Raw genomic sequence first — 24,382 nt, 5'->3', positions numbered from 1 at the left:
TGTGCCGTATCATTCTTGTTTCTGGCATTGCCCCAAGAATGTTTCAGTTTTGCTGGATCAAAACAATTTTAAAGTTAAATATCACTTTGTAATATGTCAGGCTCTGTACAGTAGTGTTTGTTTTGCAGAGTGATTCACTTATCACTCAGTTAATTCATACTGTGTGTCAAGGTTGCTGGCATATACATGTTCCAGTTTGCCAATACAGTTGAAGTCGGAAGTTTACGTACGCTTAGGTTGGAGTCATTAAAACTTATTTTTTAACCATTCCACAAATTCCTTGTTAACAAACTATAGTTTTGGCAAGTTGGTTAGGACATCTACTTTGTGCATGACACAAGTCATTTTCCCAACAATTGTTTAGACACATTGAATTATAAGTGAAATAATATCACAATTCCAGTGGGTTACACTAAGTTGACTGTGCCTTTAAACATCTAGGAAAATGTCATGTCATGGCTTTAGAAGCTTCTGATAGGCTAATTGACATAATTTGAGTCAATTAGAGGTGTACCTGTGGATGTATTTCAAGGCCTACCTTCCAACTCAGTGCCTCTTTGCTTGACATGGGAAAATCAAAAGAAATCAGCCAAGACCTCAAACAAATTGTAGACCTCCAAGTCTGGTTCATCCTTGGTAGCAATTTCCAAACGCCTGAAGGTACCACATTCATCTGTACAAACAATAGTCCGCAAGTATAAACACCATGGGACCATGCAGCTGTCATAACGCTCAGGAAGTTCTGTCTCCTAGAGATGAACGTACTTTGGTGCAAAAAGTGCAAATCAATCCCAGAACAACAGCAAAGGACCTTGTGAAGATGCTGGAGGAAATGGGGTCAAAATATCTATCCACAGTAAAACGAGTCCTATATCGACATAACCTGAAAGGCCGCTCAGCAAGAAAGAAGCCACTGTTCCAAAACTGCCAGACTACAGTTTGCAACTGCACATGGGGACAAATTTCGTACTTTTTGGAGAAATGTCCTCTGGTCTGATGAAACAGAAATAGAACTGTTTGGCCATAATGACCATTATGTTTGAAGGAAAAAGGGGGAGGCTTGCAAGCCGAAGAACAGCATCCCAACCGTGAAGCACAGGGGTGGCAGCATCATGTTGTGGGGGGTGCTTTGCTGCAGGAGGGACTGGTGCGCTTAACAAAATAGATGGCATCATGAGTGAGGAAAATTATGTGGATATATTGAAGGAACATCTCAAAACATCAGTCAGGAAGTTAAAGCTTGGTCCCAAATGGGTCTTCCAAATGGACAATGACCCAAAGCATACTTCCAAAGTTGTGGCAAAATGGCTTAAGGACAACAAAGTAAATGTATTGGAGTGGCCATCACAAAGCCCTGACCTTAATCCTATAGAAAACATGTGGGCAGAACTGGAAAAAAATGTGCGAGCAAGGAGGCCTACAAACCTGACTCAGTTACACCAGCTCTGTCAGGAGGAATGGGCCAAAATTCACTTATTGTGGGACGCTTGTGAAAGGCTACCCGAAACGTTTGACCCAAGTTAAACAACTTAAAGGCAATGCTACCAAATACTAATTGAGTGTATGTAAACTTCTGATCCACTGGGAATGTGATGAAATAAATCATTCTCTCTACTATTATTCTGACATTTCACATTCTTAAAATAAGGTGGTGATCCTACCTGACCTAAGACAGGGAATTTTTACTTGGATTAAATGTCAGGAATTGTGAAACACTGAGTTTTAAATGTATTTGGCTAAGGTGTATGTGAACTTCCGACTTCAACTGAAACATTCATGGATGTACCCGTCATGGGTGGCTGTACATCGATGTAAATGTTATTGGGGGTTTGGTAGCCTAGCAGTGAAGAGCAGAAAGGTCGCTAGTTCCAATCCCCGAGCCGACTGTGAAAAATCTGTGCCCTAGAGCATGGCACTTAACCTAAATTGCTCCTATAAGTTGCTATGCATAAGTGTCTGCTAAATGACTGTAAATGTATGGTGACTTCAGAAAGTATTCATACCCCTTGACTTATTCTACATTTACAGCCTGAATTCAAAATGGATTAAATAGATATTTTTTCTCACCCATCTACACACAATACCCCATAATGACAGTGACAACTTTTATTTTTTGCAAATGTATTAAAATAAATCCAGAAATATCTAATTTACATATTGCATTCGGAAAGTATTCAAACCCCTTGATTTTTCCCCCCACATTTTGTCACATTACAGCCTTATTCTAAAATGTATATAAACATTTATTATGCAAAATCGGCAGTGTATCAAATACTTGTTCTCCCCACTGTGTGTGTGTGTGTGTGTGTGTGTGTGTGTGTGTGTGTGTGTGTGTGTGTGTGTGTGTGTGTGTGTGTGTGTGTGTGTGTATATATATATATATACACACACACACACACACACATATATGGTTTTCCTACTCACAAAGCATGTAGAGGTCTGTAATTTTTATCATAGGTACACTTCAACCGTGAGAGACGGAATCTAAAACAAAAATCCAGAAAATCACATTGTATGATTTTTAAGTAATTAATTTGCATTTTATTGCATGACATAAGTATTTGATCACCTACCAATCAGTAAGAATTCCAGCTCTCACAGACCTGTTCGTTTTTCTTTAAGAAGCCCTCCTGTTCTCCACTCGTTACCTGTATAAAAGACACCTGTCCACACACTCAATCAAACAGACTCCAACCTCTCCACAATGGCCAAGACCAGACAGGGTGTAAGGACATCAGGGATAAAATTGTAGACCTGCACCAGGCTGGGATGGGATACAGGACAATAGGCAAGCAGCTTGGTGAGAAGGCAAAAACTGTTGGTGCAATTATTTGAAAATGGAAGAAGTTCAAGATGACGGTCAATCATCCTCGGTCTGGGGCTCCATGCAAGATCTCACCTCGTGGGGCATCAATGATCATGAGGAAGGTGAGGGATCAGCCCAGAACTACACGGCAGGACCTGGTCAATGACCTGAAGAGAGCTGGGACCACAGCCTCAAAGAAACCATTAGTAACACACTACGCCGTCATGGATTGAAATCCTGCAGTGCACGCAAGGTCCCCATTCTCAAGCCAGCGCTTGTCCAGGCCCGTCGGAAGTTTGCCAATGACCATCTGGATGATCCAGAGGAGGAATTGGAAAAGGTCATGTGGTCTGATGATACAAAAATAGAGCCTTTTGGTCTAAACTCCACTCTCTGTGTTTGGAGGAAGAAGAAGAATGAGTACAACACCAAGAACCTCATCCCAACCGTGAAGCATGGAGGTGGAAACATCATTCTTTGGGGATGCTTTTCTGCAAAGGGGACAGGACGACTGCACTGTATTGAGGGGAGGATGGATGGGGATGGAGGATGGATGGGGCCATGTATTGCGAGATCTTGGCCAACATCCTCCTTCCCTCAGTAAGAGCATTGAAGATGGGTCCCTCGATTCGAGGGAAAGATGAACCGAGCAAAGTACAAAGAGATCCTTGATGAAAACCTACTCCGCACTTCCGACTGGGGTGAAGCTTCACCTTCTAACAGGACAAAGACCCTAGCACACAGCCAAGACAACGCAGGAGTTGCTTCGGGACAAGTCTCTGAATGTCCTTGAGTGGCCCAGCCAGAATCCGACCGTACATCTCTGGAGAGACCTGAAAATAGCTGTGCAGCGACGCTCCCCATCCACCCTGACAGAGCTTGAGAGGATCTGCAGAGAAGAATGGGAGAAATTCCCCCAAATACAGGTGTGCCAAGCTTCTAGCATCCTACCCAAAAAGACTCAAGGCTGTAATCGCTGCTAAAGGTGCTTCAACAAAGTACTGGTTAATGGGTCCAATTATGTATGTAAATGTGATATTTCCGTTTTTTTTAAACATTTGCAACAAAAAAAATAATCCAAAAAGCAGTTTTTGTTTTGTCATTATGTGTTATTTTGTGTAGACTGATGAGGAAAAAAACAATTGTAATACATTTTAGAATAAGGCTGTAACGTAATAAAACGTGGAAAAAGTCAAGAGGTCTGAATACTTTCCAAATGCACTAAGTATTCACACTCTGAGTGTTAGAATAACCTTTGGCAGCATTTACAGATGTGAGTCTTTCTGGGTAAGTCTCTGAGAGTTTTGCACACATGGGTAGTACAATATTTGCCCATTATTGTTTTCGACATTCTTCAAGCTCTGTCAAATTGGTTGTTGATCGTCGCTTGACAACCTTTTTCAAATCTTGCTTCAAGCCTGCAGTAACTCGGCCACTCAGGAACATTCTCTGTCATCTTGGTAAGCAACTCCGGTGTATATTTGGCCTAGGTTATTGTTCTGCTGAAAGGTACATTTGTCTGATAGAAAACAGACTAAACCAGGTTTTTCTCTATAATTTTGACTGTGCTTAGCTCCATTTAGTTTAGTTTATTTTTTTATCTTGAAAAACACCCCAGTCCTTAACGATTAAACACCCCAGTCCAATAACGTGATTCCATCACTATGCTTGAAAATATGTAGAGTGGTACTCAATGTGTTTTATTGGATTTGCCCCAAACATAATTTGTATGAAGCACAAAAAGTGTAATTGCTTTGCCAAATGATTTGCAGTATTTCTATAGAGCCCTGTTGCAAACAAAATGCATGTTTAGAAATATATTTTTTATTCTGTACAGGTTTCCTTCTCACTCTGTCAATTAGTTTAGTAGTGTGGAGTAACTACAATGTTGTTGATCCATCCTCAGTTTCCCAACACAGCCATGTAACTGTTTTAAAGTCACCATTGGCCTCATGGTGAAATCCCTGAGCGGTTTCCTTCCTCTCCGGCAACTGAGTTAGGAAGGACGCCTGTATCTTTGTTGTGACTGGGTGTGTTGATACGCCATCCAAAGTGTAATTAATAACTTCACCATACTCAAAGGGACATTTCATGTATTATTTATTTATTACCCATCTACCAATAGGTTCACTTCTTTGCAAGGTTTTGAAAAACCTCTGGTCTTTGAGGTTGAATCTGTGTTTGAAGTTCACTGCTCGACAGATGGGACCTTTATAGAAAATTGTATGTGTGGGGTAGAGAGATGAGGTTGTCATTTAAAAATAAGCACATTTTTACTCCTGAACTTATTTTTGGCACAACGAAGGGGTTGAATACTTATCGACTCAAGACATTTCAAGATGTTCATTTTTCATTAATTAGTCAATCATTCTAAAAACATAAACCCAGTTTGACATTATGGTGTGTTGTGTGTAGGCCAGTGACCAACAATCCCAATTTAATCCATTTTAAATTCAGGCTGTAACACAACAAAATGTGGAAAAAGTCAAGAGGGTGTGAATACTTTCTCAAAAGCACTGCGGTTCCTAGGTCAGTTCTTCAAGAGGAAGAATGCTCTAAAAGCCTTGACTAGGCACCGAAAGATGTCACATTTTTTCCTGTTCCTCCAGTTCAATTAGGCAAAGTGTGTCAATATTAGGCAAGTGTTCTTAATGGTTGGTATACTTGGTGTATAACAGGTCACAAAAATGACAAGTGTTCAGTTAGCAGGAAATATAAAGAAAATAAGAGGAGCTTTTGTATCTGTTGGGGGAGAGAGTGTCACTACAATGAACCAGGCTTCTTGGAGAGCTTGTGAGCATTTTTGGGGAAAGGCAGCGCTGACACAACTCCATGAAAGCCTGGCCACAGTCTATCACTCATGTTGTGTGAAACCAGGTCACTCTTTGTCTTTTGCCCCCGAGCACACAGGTCCAGATCATACAACTCAGTCAGTCTTCTGGGGCAAAACAATTGTGACTAACCCCTCTATGGAATGTGACCCTTAACAGTGGTGGCCTGGCTAGAGAAGGGGGGGGGGGGGGGTCTCCAAATCACTGCCATCTTCTTGTACAGTACAATGACTTGGGTTCCTGTGATTACATAAAAAAAACACTAATGAGACAGAATGTATAAACATTTTCTTTTTAATTCAGAGCTCATGCAAAACAAGCTGTATAAACGTCCTCCACTATAATGGAGTGTGAAGTGATTCTTGCATATTACATTTAAACAAAGATTATATCAAACAATGGTTTTAATGTATTTTTACAATGATGGGAGATTATGGACAGTATAGACCATTAGCATGTTGTATGATTTTCTTGGTTTATGCATGAGAGCATTGATTTCTACACACGAGGCAGAGAACAATTTCACAAGCAAATTGTTCAGAAAACTTCTCCATTAGCAACAACTGTTAACACTAGTATATAAAAACATTTTTAAAAGTTGTAAAAAAAAAAAAGACTTCCAACATTTAAAGACGACAACATAATCTGATGTCATAAACAAATTATTTTACATACAGTACAGTGTGAATATTGATTGACGGCCATTGTTACTTGTATGAAAAAGATATGGTATGAAATATTCCTGAATAAATGTTCTGAGAAAAAGGCTCTGTTCTGAAGAATGTGCTTAATTTACATTTTGGGGGGTAATCCATGCCAAACATTAACATTGAGCTCAGTTCCTGGCATTTCTCTATAGAACACCAGCTGCAGTTCCAAAAACCTGCAGACCTGTCTGACTCCACATCAGCCTTTAGTACAACCGCCCAGGGCTAAAGAAAGGCCTCACTGTTCTCTTCAAGTGCCGTGTCTATTCTCTCCAACCATAATATTTTCCTCACCAAATCACCTCCGTGGCGTGGCGTAGGTCAGCAATGGTTTTTCATGGGCAGAGGTAATAACCATGAAGTCTGTGCATATGACATCGAGTCGAAGCATGTTTTAAAAATAAAGCTTCTGCAAACCTTCACAGTGGTGTTGGAGAGCTCCAAGAGCTACAAACCGACAGTTTTGCCTGGCTACAGCACAGTTGGTGTAATTGCAGTTAGTGGCCAGCTAAGACAACCTGAACATGATGACTTTCTACTGTGGCAGAGGAACACTGGCGGGGAGGTCTGCTGGACTTAGGGGGGGAAGGAAATCTGAGGTAAGCTTGGCAGGATTTTGAAAGCCGCCCACAGGAAAAAGGGTGGTATGGTTTTCCATGCTCACACCTGGTGTCTGGGTTTAGGATTGTGCTGTGTGTGCATTTGTGTCAAAGATTAGCGTAATGATGGCCCTTTATCATGGGCCTGCCAGTAAATGCAAAGTCCTTCAGCTCGGCCTTGTGCAAAATGCAGTAGCAATGCCTGAAGGTGTTTTCGTTATTATGGACATAGTAGAATCAGTTAAAGTGCCTGTGTAACAATCACGATTAAAAATCACCTTTGAAGACAGATAAATCAATGATGACAAACAACTACAGGTATAACAATTGCAAGGGGGGTTAGACATCTGTACACGAGGTGTCTACAAAAGCGTTAATGAGCCTATGCGAGATTCATTTTCACTTCACACCAAAAAAATAATTGGAATGCTCATAGGGAAAACAACAGGTTTTCCCTCACTTCCTTTTAAGCTGTATAAGAATATCCACTTTGGTCATTGGGAGCATTGTTAATGGGAATGCATAGTTTCCTAGTTGTTCGCTATAACTAGCATATCAGCACCACCATGGCTGAGAGACAATACTGATGATACATTGAGAATAGTATATATATACAGTACCAGTCATAAGTTTTGACACACCTACTCGTTCCAGGGTTTCTTTATTTTTTACTATTTTCTACATTGTAGAATAATAGTGAAGACATCAAAACTATGAAATAACACATATGGAATCATGTCGTAACCAAAAAAGTGTCAAACAAATCTAAATATATTTTATATTTGAGATTCTTCAAAGTAGCCACCCTAACAGCTTTGCACACTTGGCATTCTGTCAACCAGCTTCATGAGGAATGCTTTTCCAACATTCTTGAAGGAGTTTGCACATATACTGAGCAATTGTTGTCTGCTTTTGGTTCACTCTGCGGTCCAACTCATCTCAAACTATCTAAATTGGGTTGAGTTTGGGTGATTGTGGAGACCATGTCATCAATTAACAGGTGTACCTTGTTAAAAGTTAATTTGTGTAATTTCTTTCCTTCTTAATGCATTATAGCCAATCAGCTGTGTTGTGACAAGGTAGGGGTGGTATTACAGAAGATAGCCCTTTTTGTTAAAGAACCAAGTCCATATTATGACAAGAACAGCTCAAATAGGCAAAAAGAAATGACTGTCCATCATTACTTTGAGCCATGAAGGTCAGTCAATCTGGAAAATGTCAAGAACTTTGAAAGTTTCTTCAAGAGCAGTCGCAAACACCATCAAGCGCTATGATGAAACTGGCTCTCATGAGGACCACCACAGGAAAGGAAGACCCAGAGTTACCTCTGCTGCAGAGGGTAAGTTCATTAGAGTTAATTGCACCTCATATTGGAGCCCAAATAAATGCTTCACAGAGTTCAAGTAACAAGCAATGGACATGATACCAGTTGAAATCTGTCCTTTGGTCTGATGAGTCCAAATTTGAGATTTTTGGTTCCAACCGCCATGTCTTTGTGAGACACAGAGTAGGTGAATGGATGATCTCTGTATGTGTGGTTCCCACTGTGAACCATGGAGGAGGTGTGATGGTGCTTAGCTGGTGACACTGTCTGTGATTTATTTAGAATTCAAGGCACACTTAACCTGCATGGCTACCACAGCACTCTGTAGCAATATGCCATGCCACCTGGTTTGCACTTAGTGGGACTATCATTGACCCAGAGCACACCTCCAGGCTGTGTAAGGGCTATTTGACCAAGAAGGAGAGTGATGGAGTGCTGCATCAGATGACTTGGCCCCCACAATCACCTGACCTCAACCCAATTGAGATGGTTTTGGATGAGTGAAGGAAGTGCTCATCATATGTGGGAACTCCTTCAAGACTGTTGGAAAAGCATTCCAGGTGAAGCTGGTTGAGAGAATGCCAAGAGTGTGCGAAGCTGTCATCAAGGCAAAGGGTGGCTACTTGAAGAGTCTCAAATATAAAATATATTTTGATTTGTTTGTCACTTTTTTGGTTACTACATGATTCCATATGTGTTATTTCATAGCTTTGATGTCTTCACTAATATTCTACAATGTAGAAAATAGTCAAAACCAAGAAAAACCCTTAAATGAGTAGCTGTGTCGAAACTTTTGACTGGTACTCTGTGTGTGTGTGTATACAGAACAAAAATAGAAATGCCACATGCAACAATTTCAAAGACTTTGCTGAGTTACAGTTCATATTAGGAAATCAGTCAATAAAAAAAATGATTAGGCCCTAATCTATTTATGTCACATAACTGAGCAGGGGCACAGCCATGAGTGGGCCTGGGAGGGCATAGGCCTGCATAGGCCCACCCACTTGGGAGCCAGGCCAACCTACTGGGGAGCCAGCCAATCAGAATTTGTTTTTCTACAAAAGGGCTTTATTACAGAGACATACTCATCCGCACCCCACCTGCCCCCTCGGACGATCCCACAAGTGAAGAAGTCGGATGTGGGGGCCCTGGGCTGGCGTGGTTACACGTGGTCTGTGGTTGTGGCGTACTGCCATAATCTCTAAAACAACGTTGGAGGTGCCTTATGGTAGAGAAATTAACATTAACACAGCTCTGGTGGACATTCCTGCAGTCAGCATGGCAATTGCACACTCCCTCCAAACTTGAGACATCTTTGGCATTGTGTTGTGACAAAACTGCACATTTTAGAGTGGACTTTTATTTTCCCAAGCACAAGGTGCACCTGTGTAATGATCATACTGTTAAATCAGCTTCTTGATATGCCACAACTGTCAGGTGGATGGATTATCTTAGCAAAAGAGAAAGGCTCACAAACAGGGATGAAAACAAATTTGTGCATTTTTGTGCATATGGAAAATGTCTGGGATATTTTTTTCAGGTCATGAAACATGGGACCAACACTTTACATGTTGCGTTTATATTTTTGTTCAGTCTATTTATCTATCTATCTATCAGTATCTGCACTCCTTGAATAAATAATTTGCATAGCCCTTATAACCATGTATTAAAGAGGCTCACCCCAGGCTCATTAAGCAAAATAAGTAAGAACCTGTTTCTCACTGGTAAAACTGGTCATTTAAATCATTGTCAATTACTAAAGCTTAAGTAACTGAGACGTTTGAAATGCTAACGTGAATGGCTATAGTAACAATGAACTACTGAGAAACAAAAGTGGAAATGAAAATCCCGCGAGGCTGATGCAGAGCTGTAATGAGATGCAAACACCACTAGAACCACAGAACATACTTAAGTAGTATGTGGCTGTAACCGTAGTAACTGCAAGCAATACCTGCATTTTTCCTCCCTCATTTTCTGTAGCTCTAGCTGCAGCCCCTTGAATAACAAGACAGCTAGATTGAAATATTGGAAGTAGGGAGAAGTGATGTTTATTTTTTGACACCTCTCTATAAGGCCTCTTTCAAGCTGAGCTTTTTGTCTGTGAGGGGCTGCTTCTCTGTGTCTGAGGCTGCACTACTCTTCCCCCTTCCGCAAAACAGCTAATGCTATATCACAATGGCAAAGGACAGCACATGCTAGGGTTAGGCGCTGTGGGGGCTAGACGCAAGCATGTTTAGGTTGATAGCTAGCGGGCAGGAGGAGGAGTGGACAATAGTGTGCACTGCAGGCTGCAGGTAGAGCTATTAGCAGGGACAGCGTCTCTTTAATGGGCTACACGGTGGTGGGAAGCGAGGAGGGAGAGTCCGGGAGGGCCTGGGCCTTCTGCTCTGGCGAGCAGCAGAGGAAGAGGCGCCGCCCGAGGCTCTTGAAGGCAAACCTGAAGTACATGATGTGGCCCATGGCCACGAAGGAGACGGAGAGGATGACGAGAAGGCCAAAGGCCTCAGGGTTGGGCGCCAGAATCACCATGATAAAGTGCAACAGGTCCAGGAGGTAGTTCATGGAGTTCTGGACACCATTAATCACCCCCCTCTCTGACTCGATCACATTCTCTTGGATGAGCTGGGTCACGGTTAAGTCAAAGGACCATAGACCTGCAGAGGGGAAAACAGCAGCACAGCAGTCATTTAGAATGGCATTTTTACGACCACATAAAAATGATATAGGAACAGGAAATCACCGCTACGACTGTAATTATCAGCTGATAGTGGAATCAAAGGTTGACAATATTGCTCTGTGGAGACATTAACACCGGATCTGGAGCCGACTTCCCTCCAAGTGGTGCCTGCCTTTTATACAACAAAGTTCATACGCCAACTGTTAACACATGACATAGCAGCACTCATCAAGCACTTTTCCCAGTGTGGACTTTTGAGTTACTCACCAATTCTAGCAGCAATAACCCCTGCAAACAGCAGGCTGACTGACAGGTAGGACTGCAGAGGCGGCAGTTCTTCAGCGGGCAGTGCAGTCGAACCGTTGACCAGCAGACCATCGATGTTCAGCATGCTAGCCGGATGGTCGGCCTCTGGTAAGTTGCCACTGTCTCCGATCAGGTGGCTGTAGATGTCCTGGAAGGGCGAAATGCTGAGGTCGAAGGGGCTGCCCGGTGCGAAGACGGACGCCACGCACAGAACTAGGCAGGAGAGTTGCACCACACCCGAGATGAAGCCTGTGCGGATTAGGCCACACTTCTTGCGAACCCAGGTGAAGGCCACCGTGCCACAGATGCCTGACACGGCTGAGGCACCCATCAGCAGGCTAAGCACAGAGCCGTTGAGGCCCTGGGTGTAGGCGTAGCCCGTGGTGATGCAGTCAAATCCCAGCACCGTCATGTAGAGGAAGGACAGCGACATGCCTGCGAAGAAGATGGACTGGTTGTAGTAGGCCACCCAGCCGTCGCGGATGGTGCGCAGGGGCTCTGTTATCTGGTAGCAGCAGCTCGTCTTCTTGGGAGAGTCGGCCTTGACGACAGCCATCTCGTTCATGAGCTGGGAGCCCTCTACTGTGCCCTTGCCGTTTTCTAGCTCTACAGACCACAGGAGGAAGAACAGACATACATGAGTGACTGTTTTGGGGCCACAAGACCGTACACAGATAGATCTCATAATTTAGTATTTCTCTAAGGGAGGGCCAGCCCAACTAACCACCTCAACAACAGATGTATATTTGACAAAAATGGTCTTACAACACTTATGTTCATTGACATTAAGACATGTCTGTTAGTGATGTTCATTGAGGGCCAGAACATACCTTTCGGGAAGTTAAGTTGTTTCAGTTCCTGGTCATCCTCTTTTTTGCCAGCCTTCAAGGCCAGTGCCGGGGTTTTCTGGTAGACCTTCCATAGCAGACCGTACTCAAGGCACATAGAGCACAGGTTCCAGCCCGCAATAAAGCCGCAACCAATGAAGTTTGAGCCAAAAGACATGATCTGACCCACCAGCATGGGCGCTAGGATGTTGGTCAGCTGGTCGATGATCCGCACTGTGGCGTTCATGTCTATTAAAGAAGAGCATAATTACATTATTGTCCACAGGAAACATAAATTAATATTTGACTTTACCCTGTCTAAGCTTGGGTGGTATACCGTATACCAGGGTATTTTTAAATATAGACGGTATGATTTTCAATACTGTGAAAAGTAATCATAACATTTTGGGGGGTTTGGGGCATCCCAAAGGTATGGTGCAGGAACAGTATCTGGATACCGCCCAACCCTAACCCTGTCTTAAGTTACACGTTCCCTTGAATTACAATATTTGCTGACAGGAGAAGTTCAAGGAGTCAAACATGGCTTCTAATTTGTATCGGCTTTCCTTACAACCTTTTCTGAAAGGACTTGATTGGCAGATTTAAGTAGAGAAGCTGCTTTAAGTGACTGTGACATGATAGGACACAGTCTTATTTGATGGTTTTTCCACTAATTCATGTCAGGGATTTTTATAGGTTTCCTGAAGGTTATATACTTCAGGTTAATTGACTTCATTGGTGCAGACAAGCAACATGTAGCACACAGCTCTGGTCATTCATGAACTGTTAGTCTTTATGGCGTGTATGGCCACATTCCTTTGAGATTATCTGTGCGGAAGTGTTGCATTTTTACTGTAAAAAAAATCTGATTCATAGCTTTAGTGAACCAAGGTGAAATGGACAGTTCTAAAAGAAAAATGAGTGATTTAGCTGTGATTGGAATCAAAGGTCACGCCACTGCAAGACGATAAAGGTCCGTTCACATGAGCTCTATTGATTTGGGCCAGTTTCCCATGGAGACTCACCTGCCAGCTTGCTGCTGTCCTGTCCAGCCACAACCACCACCCAGTCTCTCTGGATGGTAATTGCCATGGCAGTACTGGCCAAATTAGCAATGTTGGCTATGGAGATGACCAGGATATAGCAGCATGTCTGAAAACCAAGAAAACTATACATTTTTGTTTGCTTTGGTAAAAACAAAACATAAAAACATTTTTAACGTGTACAAATTTACTTTATACAATGAAAATGTTGGCCTCGACATATCATTTAATCTAGAAACCGCATACAACCATAATCCAGCGTGAGACTAAAATAAACAGGCCTGCTGTTTGTTTTGTTTTTTTGTTGTGTACATTATAATTGCAGCTGTTCTGACCAGGGGAATAGAGATGGACTGGCTCAACTGGCCAGGCAGCATTTCTCTCCCTCACATGACGGCCCTAGAATAACCTGCTGACTACACAGTCGTGAACAAGACACTCAATCTCCTGTTTCACCACCACCTCCAGAAAACTCACAGCCCCCACTCCCCCTTAAAATCCAAAGGCCCCTTCACAAATGCACGATTTGTCCCACAATACACTGACTACACCACGTGATAGACACTTTGTTCATGATCCTGATAGTGTAGCAGCCAGCAGATTGTAACATTCGCTATTGCAACAGTCTTCTTCTATCGACCATAAAAACAAGGCACAGTTTTTCTTCCGTGGGACAAAGTCTTGCTGTAGAATGTAAATGAAATCCGCTCATTTGGGTCTACATATTTCACCAAAAGAAAGAGCCTCTACAAGAAGCCAAACATGTTTCCGGGCAAATCCTTCCGTAATCTTAATAATCAAAAGATTTTTCCTTGATTTGATTTAGCAACTCGTGCAGGACACTAGCCTGCCTGTGTGGGTGGGGGGGGGGGACTATGGATCTGTCTCTATAGTTATCAACGGATATTCCTAACTTTGAACAAGCATATCTCCTGTCCCGTTTGAGCTACAGTCATGACATTCTGTGCACATATGCATCTCCTAATGAGCAACACATTTCCCATAAGGACCTATAAGCTGAGCCCATTACATTTCCCGCAAATGGAGTCTTTTTTGTCCCCCACCAAACTTTGAACAACTTCTGAAAAGTCTGCGTGCGTATTTTTTTTTAAATTGAGATTTACAAATTTGGCGCATGACATACGTACGGATGTTTCCCGTTATAAATCAGACAGGTCGTAAAACGGTGTGCGAATGAATGCTACAGCCCACACATCTATGCAAAAGACAAATTGTTGTTACATTTTTTATTTATCAATAGATTAGTGGGTTTCTTTGCTCTGCCTTGGTGTAGGCTCTGAGATTAAACAGTACAATGATGTCGCGCTCCTAATGCTCACCAACACTGTAGCCTACCTAAACTGTCAAATATTTTATATAAGCTACTGGTCTATTTACTCTGTTGGCAGAAAGTACCATTTTTTTTTATTTTTATAAAATGACTGTCAGTTTCTATAGAAGAAAACAATTTGTACATACATGCATCTCCTCATGAGAAACAAGTCTCCCATAAGGTTCTTTAAGCTCTGCCCATTCACAAAAAGGTGAACATTTTTAAAGGGTGTGTAGACTATATATATAGGCACTGTAATTCCATACAGATACAGTTGACAATTAAAAGAAAACTATTTTGGTATTTATTTCATTAGTCCATTGTTGATAGAGTCCCAAAATGCTTTGCATGTCAGCAATCAAGTTTTCAAGAGATATAACTTATACAGAAATACCAGAAATGCCAGTCTGATGTTGACCATGTTTTTTTTTCCCTCTTTCGCATTAATCCACGTAACGTAAATTTGAATAATATGACTAATTGGCCCAAGGAGGGGGCGCTGCATTATTCATGGGGGACGACATGTTTACTGTTACCTTGTTCAATGTGTAGGCTAGGCTACTGTCCAGAAGCTAAAATGATATGTAAAGGTTGTTGAAATGACACACTGGATTTCACATCATAGTAGACTTAGGATAGAACGTTGTACTTGTCAAACGGGTAAATGCTTTCGCTGCAAATGACCACTTAATGATCATGACCGTATGAAAAGTCTAGGAAATGCAATCTTACCAAAATCCATCCATTGTATAACTCTGCAATCTGTTCTTTGAACTGGAAAACCACCATCAAGAGGATCCCACATAGTATGACAGAAAAATTCTGGACAACCAGCGAAGTCTGGGCCACTATAAATGAGAGGATAAGCATTAGAGACATAGGGTTGGTGGTCACAAACTGTTTATTTATGTCTGAGTAAATCACTCAATTGGAGATTTCCCTCAAGACACAATGGGTTCTTCGAATGGTCTCGAATAGAGAATTATGCCAATTGCCATCTAAATGAACACATTCCCCCAAAATTCTAATCCCAAACATTGAAAATGAATGATCAAGTAATGTTTTGACTATGTATATTGTTCATTCCTGTTCAATGTATTCAGTTCTGTTCAGAAACACTCACTTTAGACTTGGTCTAATTATGGCTGCATACCTTTGAGTCTTGGGTTTTTGTCAACCCAGTCACCGATAATGGCTCCAAGGAGCAGCACTGACCCTGCCACCACCAGTCCGTACACAGCCGTGAGCAGGAGGCTGTTGCCATACAGCCCCACCAGAAATACGGCTACAGCGAAGTTCCACATACGATCGCCCTACAAAGACATGCATGTTAACTTTTGTTGTTTCAGCCAGCTGTTAAAATGCACTGCACACTAGGCTATAGCCGATGAATGATGCTTGCAGAAACATGATCCTTGTCTACTACTAAGCAGGGCCGACCCCAGAATGAATCAGTTGGATGGACATTTGATTTCAGTAGGGGGCGCATTTAAAACATTTATTTGTATTTTTATAGTAAATACATGTAATTTAATTGTAAAACGATATTACATTTTAAATGTGGCAAGAACACTTTTTTTTAAATGACTTCATAATTTCACAATCAGAGTTTGTATTGACAGGTGTAGCCTATTGAATATCATTGTAGAATAGGCCTATGCATAAAATGAATCCTCCAATTGCAACGTCTGCCTATGCCCACACATATTATCTCAAGAAAATGTTTATATTTTTAATACCCTCAAACACCAAGTTAGGCATAGCCTACCTAACTTTAAAATAGGCCGTCATCAGTCATCACTGTCAATTGCGAAGGGTAATTCTTCACGTTTTACCGGTGAAATGTCCAAACTGCATGCCAATCACTTGATCTCAATCAGTTTCATGGGAATATGCATTTAGATCTTCTTGAATGACTGTTTTGTGAGCGAATGAAAGCAGATGGTGTTAACAAAATGTTAGCCTCTCTTGTAGGCCTTCCTCTGTATCTGCTAAAGCCACTTTCTGTCACTCTAAATGTCAAGATTCTACCGCTAACCCTAGGAAACTCTTTTCCAACTTCTCCTCCCTCCTTAATCCTCCACCCCTCCCCCTCATTCCTTCCTCTCTGCGGACAACTTTATCAACCACTTTGAAAAGTAGGTTGACGACATCCAGTCCTCATTCACTCAGCCTATTGTTTCCACTGGTCCTACTGGCACAGAACTATCCCTTCTTTATTTTCTTTCCAAAACACTTGAGTGTGCTGTCTCTGATCAACTCTCTCGCTATCTCTCTCTCTCAGAACAATCTTCTTGACCCTAACCAGTTAGGCTTCGAGGCGGGTCACTCAGCCGAGACTGCTCTTCTCTGTGTCGCAGAGGCTCTCCGCACTGCCAAAGCTGACTCTCACTCCTCTGTTCTCATCCTCCTAGATCTAGCCGCTGCCTTCGACACTGTGAACCATTAGTTCCTCCTCTCCACTCTCTCAGGGCTGGGCGTCCTAGGCTCTGCACACTCTTGGATTGCATCCTACTTGGCAGGCCAGTCCTACCAGGTGACGTGTAGAGGATCTGTTTCTGTACTAGGCTTGGGCAGTATGCTGTACACTGGAGTATTTGTAAATAGCCACGGGATGGTTTTTCAATACCTGCAGATCGCATTCTTCATTTCACCTGTCACATTATTTTACATTATGAAGCTTACTGTAGTTCCCCAGAACAGTTGAGCCAGTCACGTGTTTGCACAGCGGGAGAAAGAAGGCAGCAGGTGAGTCCAGCGGTGTATTGACAGGGGTTGCGTTTTATAAGGAAAGTCAACAGTGTTATTTATCCTTCAATGGAGTGACGTGCAAGGACGTGCAACTATAGATTTCCTTTCACCGAAAATACATTGGTGCAACGCATTCGTCAGAAAATAGCTTCATTTTCAGAAGTGCAACGCTATTTGGATGGCAGCCACAGGTAAATTAGTTTACAAAGAATAAGCAAGGTTTTTTTGTGGCCATCATATTTCTAATGTTCATCATAGAAAGAATGTAGCCAGCTACATTTCCTAATGTTTTGCAGAAGGTTAATCTTGCATTTTATTGGAGAAAAGTTGTCTGGCTACACTGAGAAAAGAATGCTTGTTCATTAATTCTCATCCAAGTGGAGAAGTGCAACTGAAGCACAAAATGAGTCAGATGCCAAAATTACAATAGGAAGCATTTTACATCTGCATTTACAAAACGCAGCAAGCTATTTCTTATGTGTTTTCTATTTTTTCCTCCTTGAAAAACGTAGAATTCTTCGTTAACCCGATTCGTAAATTTAACTTCCTAGTTAATCTAAGTAAGTATCTGAATTAATAAGTTGACAGGGCATCATGTTGTGTTATCTTTCTGCCGTGTTTAAAAAGTCAAAGCCCTTTGAATTAGTTATTTGTACAGCTGCCACTCTCTTGATTTCCTTGGGTTTTTTCTCTGTTCTCGGCCTGTCTTCTCCTCCTCCCTGTTCTCCAAGCAGAGCAGGCAGGCCATTGCCCTAGTGACTCCAGCTCCACACAGACACAGCGTGTAACCTACACATGCTGCTCCCGAGCCAGGCCTGTTCTTCCTTCAGACAAGCATGTGTCAATACTTTGATCATTTACACAATGTCTATCATTCGCATTTGCTTGGAAATGTCCAAACTCACCAAAAATGACATTTGGCTGTATAAATGTAAAACTTTATGAGTTGGATTGCCTGTCTCTGCAATTTGTTAATTTTTGTTTGCGCTTGTTAGCATACTTCGCTAGCAGCCTCCATGGAAATGTGTCTTACTTGTGCTAATTTTGTAAGCATTTTGGCAATAGACGCCCAATGGGCTTTTTTTGGCGCCCCATTGTCTACTAAGCCGGTAATACCCTATATCCCGGTATGAGAGAAGGAAGGTATGACGATATGAACATCTAGATACCGCCCAACCCTAGCCTGCATCACGTGGTCTCACTACTGGTGTCCCCCTGGGCTCGGTTCTAGGCCCTCTCCTCTTCCCCTATACACCAAGTCACTCGGCTCCATCATATCCTCACATTGTCTCTGCTATCATTGCTATGCGGATGGCATTCAATTACTTTTCTCCTTCGACCCCTTCCGACACCCAGGTAGCGACACGCATCTCTGCGTGCCTGGCAGATATCTCAGCTTGGATGTCGGCCCACCACCTCAAGCTCAACCTCGACAAGGGAAAGGCCTGCCCGCTCCAAGAACAATCCATCAACTCGACAGTGTCCCCTCCCAGAGCGCAAAGAACCTTGGCGTGACACTGGACAACACCCTGTCATTCTCTGCAAACATCAAAGCAGTGACTCACTCCTGCAGGTCCATGCTCTACAACATCAGTAGAGTACGACCCTACCTCACACAGAAAGAGGCACAGATCCTAATCCAGACACTTGTCATCTCCCGTCTGGACTAGTGCACCTTGCCTGTGGCTGGGCTCCCTCTGCTTGTGCCATCAAACACCTGCAATTTATCAGAACGCTGCAGCCCGCCTGGTGTTCAACCTTCCCAAGTTCTCCCATGTCACCCCGCTCCTCCGCACACTCCAATGGCTTCCAGTCGAAGCTCGCATCCACTACAAGACCATGGTACTTGTCTACCGAGCAGCAAGAGCAACTGCTATGCTCAAACCCTACACCCCAACCTGAGTACTCAGTTCTGCCACTTCAGGTCTCTTGGCCCTCTCATCCCTACAGGAGGGAAGCTCCTGCTCAGCCCAGTCAAAGCTCTTCTCTGTCCTGGCACCCCAATGGTGGAACCAGCTTCCCCCTAAAGCTAGGCAAATCTTCTGAACCCATCTGAAACCCTACCTCTTCAATGAGTACATTAAATAATCCCACAGCACCCCCACCTCGCACCTCCCACCCCCTTTTGTGAACTATCACGTGCACTTGACTCTTTTCCCCCCTACTAGCACTGAATTTGTTGATAGCTACTTTATTGAGGAAAAATGTACTTCCTTTGACTGAGATATATGGTAGTCCCACGTAGCTATCTTAAGATAAATGCACTAACTCTAAGTCATTCTGGATAAGAGGGTCTGCTAAATGACTAAAATGTCAAATGTAGGATTATTTTGTTTCTATCAAAGCATATATTTAATGCCTAGAGAGGCGCGCTGATGAGTTTTGGTCGAATGAGGGGGAAAAAATGTACTATTCAGCTTCGGATAAGAAATGACGAGGGATGTGTCTTTGGTTGTAACATATTGGCCTACTAGGTTACAGTATATGCTATTATATTTAGTTCTGTTATGTAAAATACTAATTCATCATGTGATCTTGCGAGACATTGACTCAGCTTTGATCTAGCTTTACTAAGCACACACCAATGTGAGAAGTAAAAGTCTTCCATTTGTAATAATAATAATAATAATAATAATAATATGTGATGAGTTGGACTACTACTTATTTTAAGCAATTTGAGTGTGCGTCAAATCATGGTGCTGAAAGGACAGCACCATAACCAAGTGGTCCCATATCCTTTTGGGTCCCACTGCGCAAGAGTGGGTCCGTGGAGTTTTATGAACATCAAGGCAGGCGCTGTGAATTTGGATCCTAGATTTCGTCGGTGGATCAGTTTGTCTGCATATGCATTAGAGGTGGTACGTTTCTGTAAATTCTGCACACAGACAGCAGGGCGAGTTCAAGTGTGTCATACACGAGCCCAAACTGTTTTGAGGGCAGACGGTTTAGCAACCCCTGGTAGTTTTTTTTTGTCTGTGGCTGTTTTTGTTACAGCTCGAAGTGGTCAAGTTTTCGTGGAATTATTTTGGTAATTATACTGAACAGAACATGTAAAGTGTTGGTGCCATGTTTCATGAGCTGAAATAAAAGATCCCATAATTTTCCATACACAAAAATGTTTTATTTCTCTCAAATGTTGAGCACAAATTTGTTTACATCCCTGTTAGTGAACATTTCTCATTTGCCAAGATAATCCATCCACCTGACAGGTGTGGCATATCAAGAAACTGATTAAACAGCATGATCATTACACTGGTGCACCTTAAAAGGACACTAAAATGTGCAGTTTTGTTACACAACACAATGCCACAGATGTCCCAAGTTGAGGGAGCGTGCAATTGGCATGCTGACTGCAGGAATGTCCACCAGAGCTACTGCCAGAGAAATGTACGTTCATTTGCCGCCTCCAATATAATTTTAGAGAATTTAGTAGTACGTCCAACCGGCCTTGACCACAAACCACATGTAACCACGCCAGCTTAGGACCTCCACATCTGGCTTCTTCACCTGCGGGATCGTTTGAGATCAACCACCTAGACACCCAATGAAACTGAGGAGTATTTCTGTCTGTAATAAAGCCCTTTTGTGGGGGAAAAACACATTCTGAATGTCTGGGCCTGGCTCCCGAGTCATAAGAAATCCATAGAATATGGCCTAATGAATTTATTTCAATTGACTGATTTCATTATATGAACTATAACTCAGTAACACAATTTTAATTGTTGCGTTTATATTTTTGTTCAGTGTAAATGTAATTTATTTAGAATGTATCTGAATTAATTCTCCAGAAATATTTTTACCAGCTCCGTGTATTCTTTTTTTTAAATAAAAATTGAGGGAACACCGGCTGCCCTGCTCCCTGCGCAAAGGCAGCATTACATCCCTGTTCAATTCGCAAGTGGCTGAAACTGTCACCGAAGAAAGCATCCGAGCGAGTGAAACAGCTCCCCTCTGTGTAACCTATGTGTAGCCAATGTATCTGATGCTGTCTGGACAAAAATAAGTATGACATGCTGTTCTCAGAGCATTTCGTATGATTTTGTACGTAAATCCAAGACACTCCATTTAGTAAGATATGTTACGTTTCATATGGGATGTATTTACATGTACTATGTTGTGTCTAGTCTATCAGACCAGGCTGGGGTTACACATACTGAGACAGATGAGCCCTGTTTCGCTACGCTCAGATGCGTCTTTGTGTCGGCGCGCATCTTCTCAAATAAATTATGAATATTTCATTTTTTATCTAGATGGACAAGGAGGTACGGTAGGGCCCCCTAAGCGCATGCCGACCTTGCTACTGAGCATAAAGTGATCATACCCTTTATAAATTAATAACGGTCTACTGCCAAGGACTGTTACACAAAATAAGCATTACCTAAACAAACGCATGCACCTTATTTACAAATACCATAACAGAATAACTATTGTATACATAGAATATTACACACTATATCGAACCATCCATGGGTCCACCGATCAACCATTTTTTTATCAACAATGTTTGGCAAACCAGACTAAGCGCGCGCAAGATGCGCTCCACTGGATGGGAAATAGCCTATAGCGCCTTCAATTGTGTACCTATTCTTGAACATAAATAGGCTAAAACATTTTGTCAAATGGCCCTCCACCATGAGCAATAAGGTGATGGCCTACCTACTCATTATTTTACTTTAAATGGTTTCTCTTGGCTTCGTTTCACTTACCCATGTCGAGAGGCCATGTCCCAGGTAAATAAGGAACTTTGGTGATGTGAAGAACTCTTGGACCGATTCTGCAAGGAAAAGGATGTTTACGATTCGTTGTTATTGATATCATATGGCCACCTGTGTGGTCAATAGATCGGCAGCCATAATTTATTGATCAAATATGCAATTTAAATGAGTCCTTGTAAAATAACTGAAAACGTAAAATTGACCTACCACAGCAACGTTTCTTAGATCCAGCGTTATCCATTGTAATACTTTCCGGAAATAACTAACGTTTGCCCAATATTTATTTAACTTCGTAAAGCAAGGCTATCGATGGGAGACACTGTGCATTAAAATGTCGGTAAACGCACGCCAAAGCTCCCCTTTCTCCTTTCCAAACTTAGCTATCGCTGTAGCTGAAGTTGGAAACAAATATCTTAGCCGAAAATCCTTTTTTAGTTCAAATGCAAAACAATAAAATCTCCCGAACAGCTCCAGCAACCTTCTCTCGTCTTTTCTGCACTGCCAACAGCGTTTATGTCACTGGTCAATATACAGTAGCCCGAAGGAATACGTCACAGTCACATGACTCGAGCCTCACAGCCTATACAGATGCATTCAAAACAAACAAAACAAAGTTCTTGTGGCGAACTATTATTTACGATGCATTGTTGCAATAGATCTGACATTATCCATGGTTTTGGTGGTTGTTAGAATGTTATTCATTCTATAATAACTGCTTATATCGGGAGGGAGGGGGGGATAGGGGGGTAGTTAGTAACTATGTTCAGTACCAGTCAAAAGTATGGACACACCTACTCATATATATATATATATATATATATATATATATATATATATATATATATATATATATATATATATATATATATATGTGTGTGTGTGTGTGTATATATCACAGGAGGTTGGTGGCACGTTTATTGGGGAGGACTGGCTGTTGGTAATGAGTGGATACGTGGAAGTTTGGCAAATACATGAAACACATGGTGTCCATGAGTTTGATGCCATTCCATTTACTCAATTCCAGCCATAATTATGAGACGTCCTCCCCACAGCAGCCTCCACTGATAAATATATACATACACAGTACCAGTCAAAGGTTTGGACACAGCTACTCATTTAATTAGGTTTTTTTCTTTATTTGTACCATTTTCTACATTGTAGAATAATAGTGAAGACATTAAAACTCTGAAATAATACATATGGACTCATGTAGTAACCAAAAACGTGATAAACAAATCAAAATACATTTCAAAGTAGCCCCCCATTGTCTTGATGACAGCTTTGCAATCTCTCAACCAGCTTCAGGATAAATGTTTTCCCAACAGTCTTGAAGGAGCTCCCACATATGCTGAGCAATTGTTGGCTGCTTTTCCTTCCCTCTGCGGTCCAACTCATCCTAAACCATCTCAATTGGGTTGAGGTCGGGGGATTGTGGATGCCAGGTCATCTGATGCAGCACCATCACTCTCCTTCTTGGGTCATTGTCCTGTTTAAAAACAATTAATAGTCCCACTAAATGCAAACCAGATGGGATGGCGTATTGCTGCAGGATACTGTGGTAGCCATGCTGGTTAAGTGTGCCGTGAATTCTAAATAAATCACTGACAGTGTCACCAGCAAAGCACCACCACTACATCACACCTCCTCCTCCATGCTTCACGGTGGGAACCACACATGCGGAGATCATCTGTTCACCTACTCTGCATCTCACAAAGACACAGCAGTTGGAACCAAACATCTAAAATTTGGACTCGTCACACGAAAGGACAGATTTCCACTGGTCTAATGTCTAATTGCTTGTGTTTCTTGGCCCAAGCAAGTATTTTATTCTTATTGATGTCATTTAGTAGTGGTTTCTTTGTAGCAATTCGATCATGAAGGCCTGATTCATGCAGTCTCCTCTAAACAGTTGATGTTGAGATGTGTCTGTTACTTGAACTCTGTTAAGCATTTATTTAGGCTACAATCTGAGGTGCAGTTAACTCTAATGAACTTGTCTTCTGCAGCAGAGGTAACTCTGGGTCTTTCTTTCCTGTGGCAGTCCTCGTGAGAGCCAGTTTCATCATAGAGCTTTATGATTGTTGCGACTGCACTTAACATTTTCCAAATTGACTGCATACTACCCCTACCTTGTCCCAATACAACTGATTGGCTCAAACGCATTAAGAAGGACATAAATTCCACAAATTAACTTTTAACAAGGCACACCTGTTAATTGAAATGCATTCCAGGTTGGAAAAGCATTCCTCATGAAGCTGGTTGAGAGAAAGTGTGCAAAGCTGTCATCAAGGCAAAGGGTGCTTACTTTGAAGAATTCTCAAATATGATTATTATTAGTTTATTTGTTTAAAACTTTTTTGGTTACTACATGATTCCATGTGTGTTATTTCATAGTTTTGATTTTTTTCCCCCTTTTGCAGTGGCAAGTGTTACTGATGTGGACTACCCCTATCAGACAGTTCA

The 24,382-nt window shown here is 41.9% G+C and overlaps 1 protein-coding gene across 1 annotated transcript; it reads right to left on the bottom strand.

The window, feature by feature from the left end:
• Window positions 1-5,913: 5,913 nt before the first annotated feature.
• On the bottom strand, window positions 5,914-22,694 carry LOC110520018 (solute carrier family 40 member 1). The gene is made up of 8 exons (XM_021596975.3): window positions 22,127-22,694; window positions 21,911-21,978; window positions 15,607-15,766; window positions 15,186-15,301; window positions 13,103-13,229; window positions 12,081-12,326; window positions 11,212-11,856; window positions 5,914-10,921 (listed from the first exon to the last, which is right to left on the bottom strand). The coding sequence occupies exons 1-8, from the start codon at window positions 22,158-22,160 to the stop codon at window positions 10,599-10,601; spliced, it is 1,719 nt and encodes a 572-aa protein (XP_021452650.1). The 5' UTR covers window positions 22,161-22,694; the 3' UTR covers window positions 5,914-10,598.
• Window positions 22,695-24,382: the final 1,688 nt, after the last annotated feature.

The sequence above is a fragment of the Oncorhynchus mykiss genome, chromosome 3, assembly GCF_057628025.1.
Source record: "Oncorhynchus mykiss isolate SJ-2025 chromosome 3, ASM5762802v1, whole genome shotgun sequence".
NCBI classification, from domain to species: domain Eukaryota; kingdom Metazoa; phylum Chordata; class Actinopteri; order Salmoniformes; family Salmonidae; genus Oncorhynchus; species Oncorhynchus mykiss.
Note: the sequence above shows the minus strand (reverse complement) of the source record. Positions and strands in the feature narration are given on the sequence as shown.

Excerpts from the sequence above, each read along its gene's own strand:
- LOC110520018 (XM_021596975.3), bottom strand. The coding sequence starts at position 22,160 with ATGGATAACGCTGGATCTAAGAAACGTTGCTGTG. Across the intron at positions 21,979-22,126 it reads ATCTAAGAAACGTTGCTGTG|AATCGGTCCAAGAGTTCTTC; the intron begins GTAGGTCAATTT and ends TTTTCCTTGCAG. Across the intron at positions 15,302-15,606 it reads CAAAAACCCAAGACTCAAAG|TGGCCCAGACTTCGCTGGTT; the intron begins GTATGCAGCCAT and ends TCTCATTTATAG.